Consider the following 15,140-nt stretch of genomic DNA (forward strand, 5'->3'; position numbering starts at 1 on the left):
TCTACGACCTGTTCTCGGCCACCCTGGCCGAGAAGTGGATTGAGCGTTTTGGTTAAGCCAGTTTACCGGCCACCCCATAAAATAATTAGTACTTATGAATTATCATTATTTTCTTAAATATAATAGTACATCGACATATTATTTATCTAAAATTTAATAACACTTACCTTTATAATCAGTATATTACACAAAATAATCACTATTCCCTTATGAGATGTACCCTAGCAAATCTGCAGTAAACAGCCGCAGGCACGCACGTTTCACAAGAGCCAACTTTTAACTGCCATTTTTTATGGTGACATGTGCTTAAAAAAATGGCGTGATCCGTAAAGTGGTGGGGAAAGGAGTGTTGAGTAGGATCTGTAAAAATCGCGGATCGAAACAAAAGTTTGTACTAATTTATTCCCTAATTCTCCTAAAGTGGCCGAGAACGGGTGGTGGCCGGCTAACTGGGCGATTCACCCTATTCGAGATGTGTAATAAAATATTTTAAGTACCTACCTAAGGAAAACAAGAAACTTCAGGAGGTGTTTAGTTTACGAGCCCTGTCTCAGTGAAGTTGGCCCAACTATCAAAACTAAGATTTTTTATGAATTTTCACATATTAGCGAAAACGTATTAAAAACTAAAATGTATTTCTGATAACATTCGGTTTTATTTAATATTAGCCTAAGATACTCAGACAGAGGCAGCTTTACCACGAGCCATTTTTAATTGTTAACAACAACACTAATGCATTGAAAGGTGATTTAAACGTCAAAATCGACTCCTTAGCAACGCAAAATCATTTATTTTACAAAGCCTACTTTTATTTTATCGAAGCGCATAAACGGACCATTCAACTAAGTTGTTTCCATCACGTATTTTGCAATACACAAATCATTTTGCAAAGAAAAAAATTTCGAAATTAAAACGCTTTAAAAATAGCTGCGTCGGTTTTGTTATCTTTCCATAAACATTTATAGAAACCAAAAATAGTATATTTGAAATAAAATTTTAGTTAGCCCTTAAATAAATTCTGAAATATCATGTTTTGGGGAGTTGGGCCAACTTCACTGAGACAGGGCTCGTAGAATGATAATTTAAGGTTTTAAACAAATTATGTACAAAATTTCGAATAATCATTTGGGTAAAAATCTTATTCCATAAGAGTATAAAGGGTGGTCCCATGGCCACTCGTCCATTATTTTTTCGTGGTAACGGGTGGCGCTGAAATCAGACAAACTAAGTTTAATTTTGAGAATGTTTATGTTTATTTTACTAACTGCAATTTTAAAAAATCCATAAAACATTATAGGAAAACATATTCTAAAAACCTTAATCTACTCAGCTCATAGTAATAAATAATATTGATTGTTACAAAAAAATTTAATTTATTAAGATATCAATTTACTGCAATTAGTCTGTAGTTACAGTGCCACTTTTTAGCACGACAAAAAATGTTTCGAATAAATTCTTTCTACTTTGAGATATGAAGACATCGAAAAAAATTTTCGCCATTTAAAAATACAAAGATGCCCTGTCATATGAAGTGGAGATTGGGCGATCCGATTTTTGGGTCATTAGATAGTGAACAATAATATTAGTAAAATTTCTGGGCGATTTGTTAAACATTTTCTGTTGGTGGTGATATGGAACACCCTGTATATACTGTGTGTTAACGTGCTGTATCGATGGTGAGCAACTATGGACATTGAGGGTGTCATCATTTATGTTATGCAGAAAATTTAAAAAATTTGGGACGTGCCAGGGCAGTCCGCTCACCATCATTCAAATGGAATGTTATTATTTGTGAAGGCTGAACCATATTTCCTGTCCAGTATTTAATCAAATGTGCCTGATGCATATAGCAATTATGCATGTATATTGTATAGGATGTTCCAAATTGGACACTTTTTTATGGAAAACATTTTATCTTATAAAATAATTATAAAAAAGGAAATTCTGTTTGAGCCAGTGAATTTCTCTTTAAAATTCAGTTCCCAGACACATTTTCTATAAGAATACAATTTGGACCACCCAGTACCGCGTGTCCTTTTTTGGTTGAGACTACAGTGTACTTTAACCGCTTTTAAAGATAAAGGTCACGTATACTGCAAGTTTCTATCTTTAAAGACAGATGAATACACTGCAAACTTAACCAAAGCAGGACATCCCAAGTAACATTGTCCCACGAAATCGTAACGGCTAAGGTGACGCCTTCAAACTCTCTTAAAATTTCGTGTGTTTGAGTATATTTAAAATCTGTAGCTGCAGCAGTTGCAAAACCGCTTAAAATTTGAGTTATTGAAGACGTCACGATTTGACGTTAAGAAAACGTCACGTTTTCGTGTTATTTTCGGTAAATAAATTGTTAGCGATGGAAAAAGCGTTGCGTCTAGTACACTGTACTATGGAACGCCGTTTTACTTTTTAATGGCAACCGTATTTAAGAATTTAGAAGAATGAATTATGAACAAATAAAAATATCTTAGAGATATTTTTAATTAATTACAAATATCTTAGATATTTTTAATTGCACTTTTTGCTTCAAGGTTATTTAAATTATCTCTGAGATATTTTTAATTCGTGTATACATAAACGGGAAAAAATATAATTTCGGTTTTATCGATATCTTAGAGATATTTTTAAATAATTAAAAATATCTCATAGATATTTTAAATTCAAATAAGGAAGAAACCTCATTAACTTAGAGATATTTTTAAATTGTGTATTTATCAATACCTTAGATATTCAAATATATATAGACTCAATTAAAAACGGTACAAATGAAATGATCAGTATTTCCATTTTATGAACAGTACACTTTTCCATTATTTTTTTCAAATGGTCATTATTGTAATATATGGTCGGTGAAAATAATAAACGGTCAGTAAGATTAAAAATTGCCTATTAACTTAATAAATGGTAGACGAAAGTAATAAACGGGCAGTAAGATACAAAATAGTCAGTTAAATTAATAAATGGTCATTGAAAATAATAAATGGGCAGTAAGGTTTTAAAAAACAATCAGTTGAATTAATAAATGGTCAGTGAAATTAATAAACGGTTAGTAAGACAAAAAATAGGTAATTAAATAAATAAATGATCAGTAAAATATGAAACGTTGTATAAAAATAATAATCGGCCAGTACAAATTAATAAACCCTCTGTTAACTAATAAATGGTCATATTTATTTCATGTAAGTAAACACAAAACAAAAACATATGAAGAAAAATACAACGTAATAGAGAAAAACGCTATGCCGTTAAGTAATGATGAAGTACGAGTAGATCGTGGTGATAATCTGAAAATAATTATCCTGAACCATATACACTAATTACGTGCAAAATACCTACCCTATTGTACAAGGAGTGCCTGCTTTGCTTTGGATGGTCGGCCACGTAGCCTTTTAGCTCCAATGGGGACAGATTTGGCTTCAGCGGGTGGTGTTGTGTATTTCATTCTTATTGCAACACCCACTACATGCTTACAAATTAATTTTTTGAAAAATCCTGGGCAATTGCAAGTGCCTTCAATCCATTTGTTTGAATCATTCGGAAGAGTAGCAGTCCAAATGTTGAACGCGGCCGTTTTAAATTCTTCAAAAGTGGAAAAACTCACATTTCGAGTTTCCTCTAGATCTAAATCTAGATCTGTGACTTCATTACTTTGGCCAGCAGGAATGAAATAAACATAGCCTTCGGATATACGATGTGAGACAATCTTCTTTTTTTCACAAACCCACTGAGAAGCTTTGGTCCACTAACCTAAGTTTAGCGTAGGAACTGCATGTACTGTTTTTGCATTTGCAGTGTACTGAAGAGACCAGGTATTTATGTATTCCTTGAGAACCACTACGAACCGAGATAAAGGCAATCTCTCGCGCAAAGTGTTCTCATCTTTAATTACTCCAAGGCGTTATTTGTAGACGGAACCAACTTTGAAACGCCTTCAAACCAGTTTGGATTACTGTCTAACCATTCGTGTTGGAAATATTCTATAAATTGTTGTTGTTCGCCCTCCCATTTTGCAATAAACTGATGAGACGCCTTCTCAAAAACATGCTTACTATTGCTCAGTTGCAATAAGTCAATATCTTTTAATATTTCATTACGTTTCTCCTTCGGATGCACAACCTGTTCGGCTTTCTTTTGGACACATTTTTTCATATGTGCCCAACACATTATGATAGTAACATCCGATCCAAATACATTTATGAAGGCATTCTGGATGCTTTTAGCGGCATCACAAACGAGGTATTTTGGGCAAATTGACTTTTGAAATATATCCTGGTCGGCAGATTTTATTGCTTTAAACAAAAATACAAACTCTTCGGTTTGTTCTTTGCTGCAAACCGCTAGTCCAAAAATATGAATATTCGGTCTCGATCTGTAGTTCCCAATAATAATACAGGGAAACCTTGCCACACCAATGTATATGTCGCATCAGCATGTATGTGGTGAGCGTCACAGGACAATTTCGACAAGTTTTTAGTGGAAACAAAAAATCGAAAGAACAGCTGTTCTTCATATCCCACTTGGTAGGAAACAACAAACGCCGCATCAACATCATCAGGAACTTTTGCATTTTCTAAACAAAAATTTTCCAACTCGCCAAGACTCATAACATTGGATCCATATTTTACTTTTCTTAATGAAGACAAGTAATTATTGAGCTGAGTCTTACTTGGTAATGCAATTTGCTTTTTAATTAATATATCAAGAACCTTTTTTGGTTTTATTTTTGAATCAAAATTAAAGAGAGACTTGATTTCCTCTTTTACCTCATTGGATATTTTACTTTTTACTCTTGTAACAATTACATTACACGTATGGGCTAGTTGAGATCGGTATAAATGGACCTCACTTGTAGTAGAGGGATAATGTAGGTACACACCTGCAGCGCATTGCTCCGCTCTTTTTTTTACTTTGTTACATCGAAAAATTTCACTTACATTTCCTTCTGTGTCCACATTTTTATAAGTAAAACTCCACACCTGCTCCATCTGAACTGCAGCTACTGCAGACGCCTTATTCTCGAACACTTTTTCCATTTCCCATTGCTTGTCTACCTTCTTCCTCCTTTTCGTGATCGCCTCTTCACTTTCACTTTCGGAACTTGTTTCATAGTCTGGTACATCTTCCATATCGTACCGTTCCAGTCGCAAGGAAACCTACAGCACGAATCACTTAATATTTTTACTTCTCTGAAACTATAATAATATCGCGCCGAGCGCCTATAAAGCGTTACATCTGGTGCGTTCGGTTTCGAGCGCGGATCGATTTTTTTGCTCTAAATCGTTCGGAAACTACCTCTAGGATCAGATGCGCATCGTTCGATAACTAGATCTAGAGCAGAAAGATCGCGCTCCGTTTGCTCCGATATTTTTGAGCGAGCTCACGTATTTCAAACAGCTGATTGAAGGAAGTAGGGTTAGAATAAGTTATTTTGTTTTGAACGTACGTGGTATGAATCGCGAGCTCCTTCCTTTTTTAATTAATTTCTCGAACGAAATTTTTTTTAATGATGAATCTGATGACGAAGAAAATGGGGAAAAGCTACATACAATCCCAAAGGTTCCAAATTTCGTGGAAGAAATTGTTCCTCGATTTCAATCATATTATTTCAAGCAAAACTTTCGATTGCTGCCTGCTACATTTGACAAGTTATTGGGGTTACTTACATCGAGTAAGATTATCAGAACACAAACGCATTGATGGTCATCCTGAACTAAATTTAGATAAACAATTACTAATTACCATTTGGTACTTAGCGAATATGGAAAGCTTCAGGTAAGTACAGGTAAAAAATATTGTGTATTGAGGAATAACATTTTGACTAGGTCAGTGGCTTCAAGATTCAATGTAAGTAAATCGACATGTTGGGATGTCCTGCAAAGAACTGCACATAGATTATTAGAGGTGAATAGATTGTATGGTATTATACGATGGCCTTATGAAAATGAAGCTCTAGAAACGATGAGAACTTTCCAAAGAAGCATCTCTATACCAGGTGATACTCGTATTGTTCTACTCGAGATGTTTTTGCAATATTTTCTTATGATGTAGGTATCATTGGTTGTATTGATGGATGCCATGTGAAAATAATAGCTCCAAAAGACCATCCCAATTCATACGTCAATCGTAAAAAATTCCACTCCGTTTTACTACAAGGCGTTTGTAATGAAAAAAAATTATTCATCGACATATATGCAGGGGAGCCGGGGTCACTTCATGACTACAATCTATTTCTGAAGTCAGATTTGGCTGAACTTATCAGAACGCAATCAGTGACCTTTTACAATAATGGTCATTTAATAGGTGACCTTGCCTATAAATTATCAACCAATATGCTAATCGGTTTTAAAAATTTTGGTAATATAAACAGACGAGAAATAAATTTTAATAAGAAATTAAACAGTTGCAGAGTGGAAATCGAAAATGCATTTGCATTACTTAAAGGCCGCTTTAGAAGGTTGAAATTTATAGAAACCGTAAGGTTAGATTTTATTTCATTATTTATTGTCACTGCAGCAATTTTGCACAATGTATGTCTTTTAAGTAATGACCTACCTGACGATATAGTTGACCTTAATGAAGAAATTAGGGAAGTACAGAGGAATGATGTAAATGAAATGGTTGCTAATGAAGGTGTAGACAATAATGCGGAGCAAAAACGAAGAAACATTTTATTAAATTTGCCTTTAGATGAATAAAAATATTGTATGCTGTTGTACTGTTTATTCTTTTTTCACCAAATAAAATATGTTAAGTTATTTAAAAAAAAAAACTAAAATTAACCCTTACTATAAAAAAATGAAAAACGTACAATTCAAAACATTTGGTTACATTTTAATTTTCTTTATCACCAACACAATTGTTGCAGTGATTTGCGTCAGTACCCAATTTGTCCACAAGTTTTTCAAATATATTTAAAAATCGGTCCTGGCGTTCCAATTTTTCTTTGTGTCTTCTTTCATAAGCGTTTTCACTTACTTTCCTTTTCAACGGTTTATTCCTATTAGATACAGGAGTACTGCACCTAGATGTAGATGGAGAAGGTGTGTTGTTCTTCGTAGTTTCATGTTGTAAGTTGGTCTCTAAGAACTCTGGCGCAACTACAAAATTATGTATAAAGACATGAAGAGGTATGCACAGAATTACCTTTCAACCCTCTGGAACTACTGCAAGTGGCTACTGCATTTATTTCAGGCTTATTAAACAAAATTTCATCCATGCATGCATAAAACTTCCAATATTTTGTATCATTTCCTGATGTGTCATTGTGCTTTTTAATGCTTTTATATTGTTTTACCAACCCTTTCCACTTAGTATCGCATTGCACTCCTGTAATTGTCATTCCGACAACTTGTGATATATGACTTCCAATTTTATTCCACACAAATTTTTTTATTCCAGAATTAAATTCTTCATTGAACTTCTGGTACAGTTCAATTAAAATTCGTGTGCTATCATCTGTCCACATTCTTCGATCTTCCATAGGTAGGTCAGCCTCATTGTTCCCATTTTCTTCAAATTCTTTTACAATCTCGACAGTTTCTACTGGATATGTTACAAACTCTTGAGCAACATTTACTAACATAGATGGATCTGAAAAATGAAATTAGGCATTACGAATAACTGATAGATGAAAATTTGGTAAAGGTGGCGAAAACGAGCTTTTCGCGTAATGGTCACTCCCTAATTGTCTAATTACCTTTGTAAATGCTCGTTAAAAATTCCTTATCCGGAAGTTGAAGCGTAATCTCTTCCCCATTATTAATTTTCAGTTTAATATCTCCCATTTTTAAATGAAGAGGTGTAATGAAAAAATAAACAAAAAGTAACCTAACCTTAAACTTTGATTACGTTTCCATACACCGCTAAATATGCAGAAAGCGTTCGTTTACTCGCAGACGAATCTGAAATATCTAAACGGATCCCGCTCCACTCCGCGAGCTCGAAACCGAACGCACCGATCAACAATCACGTTTATTTCACAAGCTGACTAAGCGCGAAAGAAGCTTATTAGCCGACCTAAAAATATTAGGTAAACCACGACTTCATTTCTTTTGTGCAGTATAAATTTCACTCTGTGAGAAACTTTTTTATTTGAGGAATCTCTACACATGTATCGCATGAATTGTAGCTGATAGTGTCCTCAAAAGTTTTTGGTGAGAAAATGTTAGTGATAGGTCTTAACGTTTTCAAGTAAATTATATTGTTATATGCAGCTAGTGAGCGTCCGCGGTCCGTTAAGCAGCGCATTTGTTCGAGCTAATGGACAACGTTTGTAATTATGCATATTATATTGAAAACATAATATTACATAAGCAGAAATATTATGAAAGTCCATAAATTAATTATTATTCACTCTGTGGAGAATTTTTTTATTATTGATAGTTCGTTTACCACCCGCAAGATAACAAAGGAGATAATGCATTGGGAGAAGGAAATGACAACCCATTTTTTATTTTTTAACAAAAATAAATATTTTGAGGCACCAGGAATCCGAATCAAACAAAACTGGATTATGTCGGTCTGTCTGTTTGTCTATACCATCATTTCCGGCTAAACGGATTGGAACCAAATTTGCTACACATATTCGTAGACAAACAAGGTAGCGGTGAAACGGCAGAATTGTACAAACTTAAGTGTGTCAAAGTAACAAAAATTTTTATCAAAATCGTGCGGGTGGTATCTGTGCTGGTCACAGTAATTTTTTTAAATTAATACTTCGGGTTCTATAAGTCCCCAAAAGTATTTGGTGAAAAAAATGGATGTTATAGTCTTAACATTTCTGAGTAAAGGATATATTCATACGCAAGGTTTGAATAGTCGATTTGTCGGCATAAATCAAATTGTCACGAGGTTAAGAACCGATATATCTTCTTGTCTCTTGGGAATTCATGCTCTAACGGGCTGTGACCCAAAAATGCCTTATTTTAAATAGGCAAGAAAACTGCCGTTGATGTACTAACATCAAATATTCATACTTTAAAAGACCTGTCCAAACTAGTTGAACTGCCTCAAAAAGAAGCCTGATATATGCTACTGGTTTACTGGAAATGAAACAAAAATATTACAACACTGAATAAACTAAGATGGCATTTAGCAAAGACTACTAATAATCAATGTCAAAACTTCCGCCAACTAATGGTGCATTCTTGCAGCATACACATTAAATGCGTTTTGTCAACGGTGCATTTATTAAAATTTTAAATGCATATACCAATTAAACGTGTGAAACCGCAGCAAGCAATGCAAACCACCATTCATAACATGGTAGACTTTGGATGGTTCTTGGAAAACAATATTTGGATACGTGTCCATTCCACCTTGGAAGCCGTCCCGACTGTTGTCGGGAAGTTTCTTAGTTTACATTGTGCTGACGGAAACTGTAATAGTAAAAAATGCTGACGGTCTTAATGCATCAACAAATGCAAATGCAAGGAGTGCCATAATAAATTCAGCGGTATGGAAGAGGACGACGAAGGTTTTCCATGCTACGTATAGAATTCGAAGTATTAATAAAAAAAATTTTCTGTGGCAATCACAGACACCACCCGCACGATTTTGACGAAATGTCTTTCAGTTTTTAGTTTTTTGTTACTTTGACACACTAAGTATGTACATATTTGCCTAAGTCTAAGAATATATGTAACAAATTTGGTTCCAATACGTTTAGCCGGAAATGAGTGTACAGACAAAAAGACAGACCGACATCATCCAGTTTTGTTTAATTCGGATTCCTGCTGCTTCAAAACGTGTAATTTTGTAAAAATAAAAAATGGTTTGTCATTTACTTCCCGCAATGCATTATCTCCTTTGTTATCGTGCAGATGGTAAACGAACTATCAATAATAAACAAATTCCACAATAATAATTGATTTATGGACTTTCATAATATTTCTGCTAATGTAATATTATGTTTTCAATATAATATGCATAATTACAAACGTTACACATTAGGTCGAACAAATGCTCTGCTGGACGGACCTCGGACGCACACGAGCTGCATAACAACAATATCATTTACTCGAAAACGTTAAGACCTATCACTAAAATTGTTTCACCGAAAACTTTTAGGGACTATATCAGCTACAATTTTGTCACAGAGTAAAATTTACGCTGCACAAAAATTGATCTACCGACTTTGATACCAATTCTTTCAATGTTGTTTATCACCGTTTCGTTGTAATATGCATAACAAGAATAGCTTACTATTTGGCATTGTAGATCAGAAAGAATTATAAAAATATCCTATGCGGAAGCGGAGATGTCCCGGTGTAAATCTCGAAAAACAAAAATTTTTATTAAAGCACTCTTTGGTGGTTTTTTGGCTATAATGTCATGACCACAAGAAAATGTCGTAAACCACCATTTCGGATGCAGAATAACAATATGTACATGCTCTACTAGGCCTGATCGTGTTATTCCTCAAATTTTTGTTCCCCATTTCTAGACGAACGACTTTTTACCCACATTTCGCTCCACTAGTTAGAAAAATTGTTAAGTTCATACTACTATATCTATTGTTTTTCTTATACAGGGTGACAATTTGAAAACTTACCACCCCCCATATCTTAGTAAATAAACGAGATATTTAAAAAAATCAAAATCCGTTTCGGTAATTCCGAGGGGGAATCACAATGACATAGTTGGCGACGCACCCCCTCACACCCCCTGCGCCCTAGCCACCCCAACTTTTAAATCTTAAATAGGGACTCCCCATGTGTGATACGTCATTGGAAAGCTCTGAAAAAATGCTTTCCAACCATACCAAATAGCATTACATTTAGGTTAGTAATTATCGTGCAAATCAAAAAATAAACATGGAAAATCGTATTTAACTTGAACTTCCAAAGCCGACTCGACAGCAACTCATTTTTGATCGCCAGTTATAATCTATTCTCAAACTCTTGTCGAACCTTTTCAAATGTTGGTTTTGCAATATTTCGACATTCTTGAATTATTCTCTGTCTTAGTTCGTCTATGTTCGCCGGTTGCGTTTTAAATACGATAGATTTCAAATGTATCATATTAGTTTATTTTTTGATTTGCACGATAATTACTAACCTAAATGTAATGCTATTTGGTATGGTTGAAAAGCATTTTTTCAGAGCTTTCCAACGACGTATCACACATGGGGGGTCACTATTTAAGATTTAAAAGTTGGGGTGGCTGGAGCGCAGGGGGTTGGAGGGGGTGGGTCGCCAACTATTTCATTGTGATTCCCCCTCCGAATTACCGAAACGGATTTTGATTTTTTTAAATATCTCGTTTATTTACTAAGATATGGGGGGGTGGTAAGTTTTCAAATTGTCACCCTGTATAGGTCAGAGTGCACCAGTTTCTATTAAGAGGAGCTGGACTTCTCTCCGAATTAAGGAAGAAATTGTAAATGCCTTTCCCAAAAATGTTCGGGATTTATTAAGAATGTCTGACTTCAAAGTGGCCAAGTGTGACAGGCAGAAAATGTTAATACACTTGCAATTATCAGCAAGATATACTGGTTGCGAACTTGAACAGCAACTTGGAAATGGTATGCTGATTATAATTCCAAACCACGATTTTCCGAATAACCTACCGAATATTGAAAGTGAGATAAATTCCCCGGTATTCACAGATACTGATCAAAATGACTCAGATTTTGAATCGCCTCGTAAGTTTGTCTTATTTTGTATTATTAGTGCTACTTAAAATATAATGTCCTCTAGGTTCTATAAGACCTTGTAGGGAAAGGCGAACTTCACTGGTCGCATCTGCAGGTTGTAGTTCTGGTGAGTTTATGATTTATGAAGTATTAAAATATGTGTATAGTTTATATAGAAAAAAAATGGGCAGTATATGGGATCAAAACAAACACTTTCTTCAAATAAAACAATGGTCTAGCATGATTTGTTTAGTTTTTTTTTCAGTACCCAACCATAACACTAGAAATACGGGTGCCACGTCTTTGGATAGGTTTTTAGGTACGCCCTTTTCGATTTTTCTAAATTTGGTATTTGGGGTTTTTGAGTACAAAAATCACGAATCTGCAATTAGAAATACAAATTTCGCAACTTTTTTGCAAACCATTAGTTTATTTGTAAAAAATATTTGATTTGTTCCCTATACCACCAGCTTTTCGGCATAAGTACTTATATAATATACAGGGTGACAATTTGAAAACTTACCACCCCCCATATCTTAGTAAATAAACGAGATATTTAAAAAAATCAAAATCCGTTTCGGTAATTCGGAGGGGGAATCACAATGACATAGTTGGCGACGCACCCCCTCCAACCCCCTGCGCCCCAGCCACCCCAACTTTTAAATCTTAAATAGTGACCCCCCATGTGTGATATGTCGTTGGAAAGCTCTGAAAAAATGCTTTCCAGCCATACCAAATAGCATTACATTTAGTAATTATCGTGCAAATCAAAAAATAAACTAATATGATACATTTGAAATCTGTCGTATTTAAAACGCAACCGGCGAACATTAGACGAACTAAGACAGAGAATAATTCAAGAATGTCGAAATATTGCAAAACCAACATTGGAAAGGTTCGACAAGAGTTTGAGAATAGATTATCACTGGCGATCAAAAATGAGTTGCTGTCGAGTCGGCTTTGGAAGTTCAAGTTAAATACGATTTTCCATGTTTATTTTTTGATTTGCACGACAATTACTAACCGAAATGTAATGCTATTTGGTATGGTTGGAAAGCACTTTTTCAGAGCTTTCCAACGACGTATCACACATGGGGGTCACTATTTAAGATTTAAAAGTTGGGGTGGCTGGGGCACAGGGGGTTGGAGGGGGTGCGTCGCCAACTATGTCATTGTGATTCCCCCTCCGAATTACCGAAACGGATTTTGATTTTTTTAAAATATCTTATTATATTATATACAGGGTGGTGACTTGCGTAACGCATCATAGGGATTTCAATGTAAAATTCATAACATGCGATTATTGGCTCCCCAAATTATTTTAGAGCAAAAATGTATTAAGGTTTTTTGTAGAAAAAAATTTTTTACGTCAATCAACCGTATTAGTTTTCAATTTTTTGCATAATAAAGACGGAAAATTGGAAAATAAAACCCGCATCTTTTTCAATAATCTGCGATGCCATGGAATTTTCTAAAACAAAAAGATATCCACTTATCAATTAGCAGCAGTTCGAAATGGATTTTATGATCGACTTGGTTACTGTATTGTAGTTAATGGTGACTTATTCGAACATTTATTGTAAATTGTTATATTAGGAAACCTTTTTTAGTAATTTGGTCTTTCTTTCTGTTGAATTCGCTGTTCTAAATATAATACTTTTTTATAGAATTTGATTTGTTTTATAGAAGACATTCCATGGCATGACGGATATTGGCGTAGTTTTTGTATTATAAAATTCCATGGCATCACAGATTATTGAAAAAGATGGAGTCTTATTTTTCCAATTCCAATTATTATGCAAAAAATTGAAAACTAATACAGTTGATTGACGTAAAAAAATTTTTTCTACAAAAAACCTTAATACATTTTTGCTCTAAAGGAATTTGGGGAGCCAATAATGGCATGTTATGAATTTTACATTGAAATCCCTATGATGCGTGACGCAAGTCACCACCCTGTATATATATTATTGTGTTACATAGTAATACTTAAAATTGTTATTTTTTAGATTTGTCTGGGGATATGAGTGTAACCCCATCTAATCCACCAATTCCTATAATTACTTCCACCTCGTCTTCTGTAGACACACTTATACCAGAACTGCCAGAAATAAGTATGTACTTGTATTATATAATTAATTTTCTAATTTCTAATTGTTGTTTGAATCAGTAACAAGTCAACATATCATATTTCCAACATGGGCAGATGATGCAGACGTGCAATTGGTAGAAATTAAACGGCAAAATATAATAGAAAATATGTTTGCATTGTATTTTTTTTTTTTTTAAATTTTATTTTAAATTTTATTCGCATATTTACAATCTACATCATATTTGAGTATTAAGTTAATTTGTTGCATTTATTTGGCTTGCGAGGGCAGCATCCATTAATGCTGCTCCTAATGGATTCTTTATATGTTCAAAGTTGGGCCAGGTTCTGCGGAGTCTTCTCCAGTGCGGACCGTTTGTAGGTAACTCTTCAACTAGTTCGTTGGTATGGTTTGTTGTTTTTTGATTGTATAAAATTGCCATACGCCGGATCTCATTTCTAACATATGGAACGTTTAGATCAGAGTGAATTGTGTGATTGCTGACAAACCAGGGAGCGTTTACCAGGATTCTTAGCGTTTTGGATTGAAAACTTTGGATGATGTCGACTGTTGTAGGTTTGGCGCATCCCCATAGTTGGATTCCGTACGACCATATTGGCTTAAGGACCGCTTTGTACAGTAATACTTTGTTAGCTGTTGAGAGTTTAGATTTTCGCCCAAGTAACCAGTACATTTGGCGAAGTTTAATGTCCAGTTGTCTTCTTTTGGTCTGGATGTGCTTTTTCCATGTGAGCCGATTATCAAGATGCAAGCCGAGATATTTGGTTTCTGATGCGACTGGTATTTGTACATTATTTAAGGTAACTGGAGGGCAGATGTTGTGACAATGTGACGTGTAGTGAAAGTGACTTGGACAGACTTGGTATGATTAATTTTTGTTCTCCACTTAGTGTACCATTCATGGAGCAGGTTAAGGTGGTGCTGCAATCTATCTGAAGCTGCTATGCGATCATCACTTGTAGTTAAGACTGCTACGTCGTCCGCAAATGAAGCTATCTTGGTAGTGTTGGTTTCTGGTAAGTCTGCAGTGTATATAAGAAAGAGCAGTGGCCCCAAGACACTACCCTGTGGGACTCCAGCTTTAATAGGAAATAAATTGGATTGCTTATCTGATGATTTGACGGAGAAGTGTCTATTCGATAAATATGACTTGTGGATTAGGTAAAAATTACTGGAAAGGCATTTTTTAATTTTAAAGAGTAGGCCTCTGTGCCATACCTTATCAAACGCTTGGGAAATATCTAAAAATACTGCGTTGCAGTATTTCTTCTCTTCAAGGCTTTTGGATATTTCATTTATTAATCTGTGTATTTGATGAGTGGTAGAGTGACACTCTCGAAATCCGAATTGATGATCGGGCAGTATTTGATACATGAGTATTCTTCTTAACA

The 15,140-nt window shown here is 34.7% G+C and overlaps 1 protein-coding gene across 1 annotated transcript; it reads right to left on the bottom strand.

The window, feature by feature from the left end:
• Positions 1-6,789: 6,789 nt before the first annotated feature.
• On the bottom strand, positions 6,790-8,158 carry LOC116181847. Its single transcript, XM_031502275.1, has 2 exons — positions 7,147-8,158; positions 6,790-7,100 (listed from the first exon to the last, which is right to left on the bottom strand). Exons 1-2 carry the CDS (start codon positions 7,583-7,585, stop codon positions 6,835-6,837), a joined length of 705 nt encoding a protein of 234 aa, XP_031358135.1. The 5' UTR covers positions 7,586-8,158; the 3' UTR covers positions 6,790-6,834.
• Between the last annotated feature and the right edge of the window lie 6,982 nt (positions 8,159-15,140).

Source organism: Photinus pyralis, unplaced genomic scaffold, assembly GCF_008802855.1.
Source record: "Photinus pyralis isolate 1611_PpyrPB1 unplaced genomic scaffold, Ppyr1.3 Ppyr1.4_unclustered_Scaffold2535, whole genome shotgun sequence".
NCBI classification, from domain to species: domain Eukaryota; kingdom Metazoa; phylum Arthropoda; class Insecta; order Coleoptera; family Lampyridae; genus Photinus; species Photinus pyralis.

Coding starts and splice junctions, on each gene's coding strand:
- LOC116181847 (XM_031502275.1), bottom strand. CDS start 7,585: ATGTTAGTAAATGTTGCTCAAGAGTTTGTAACATATCCAGTAGAAACT. Junction 7,101..7,146: donor TAGTTCCAGAGGGTTGAAAG/GTAATTCTGTGC, acceptor ATAATTTTGTAG/TTGCGCCAGAGTTCTTAGAG.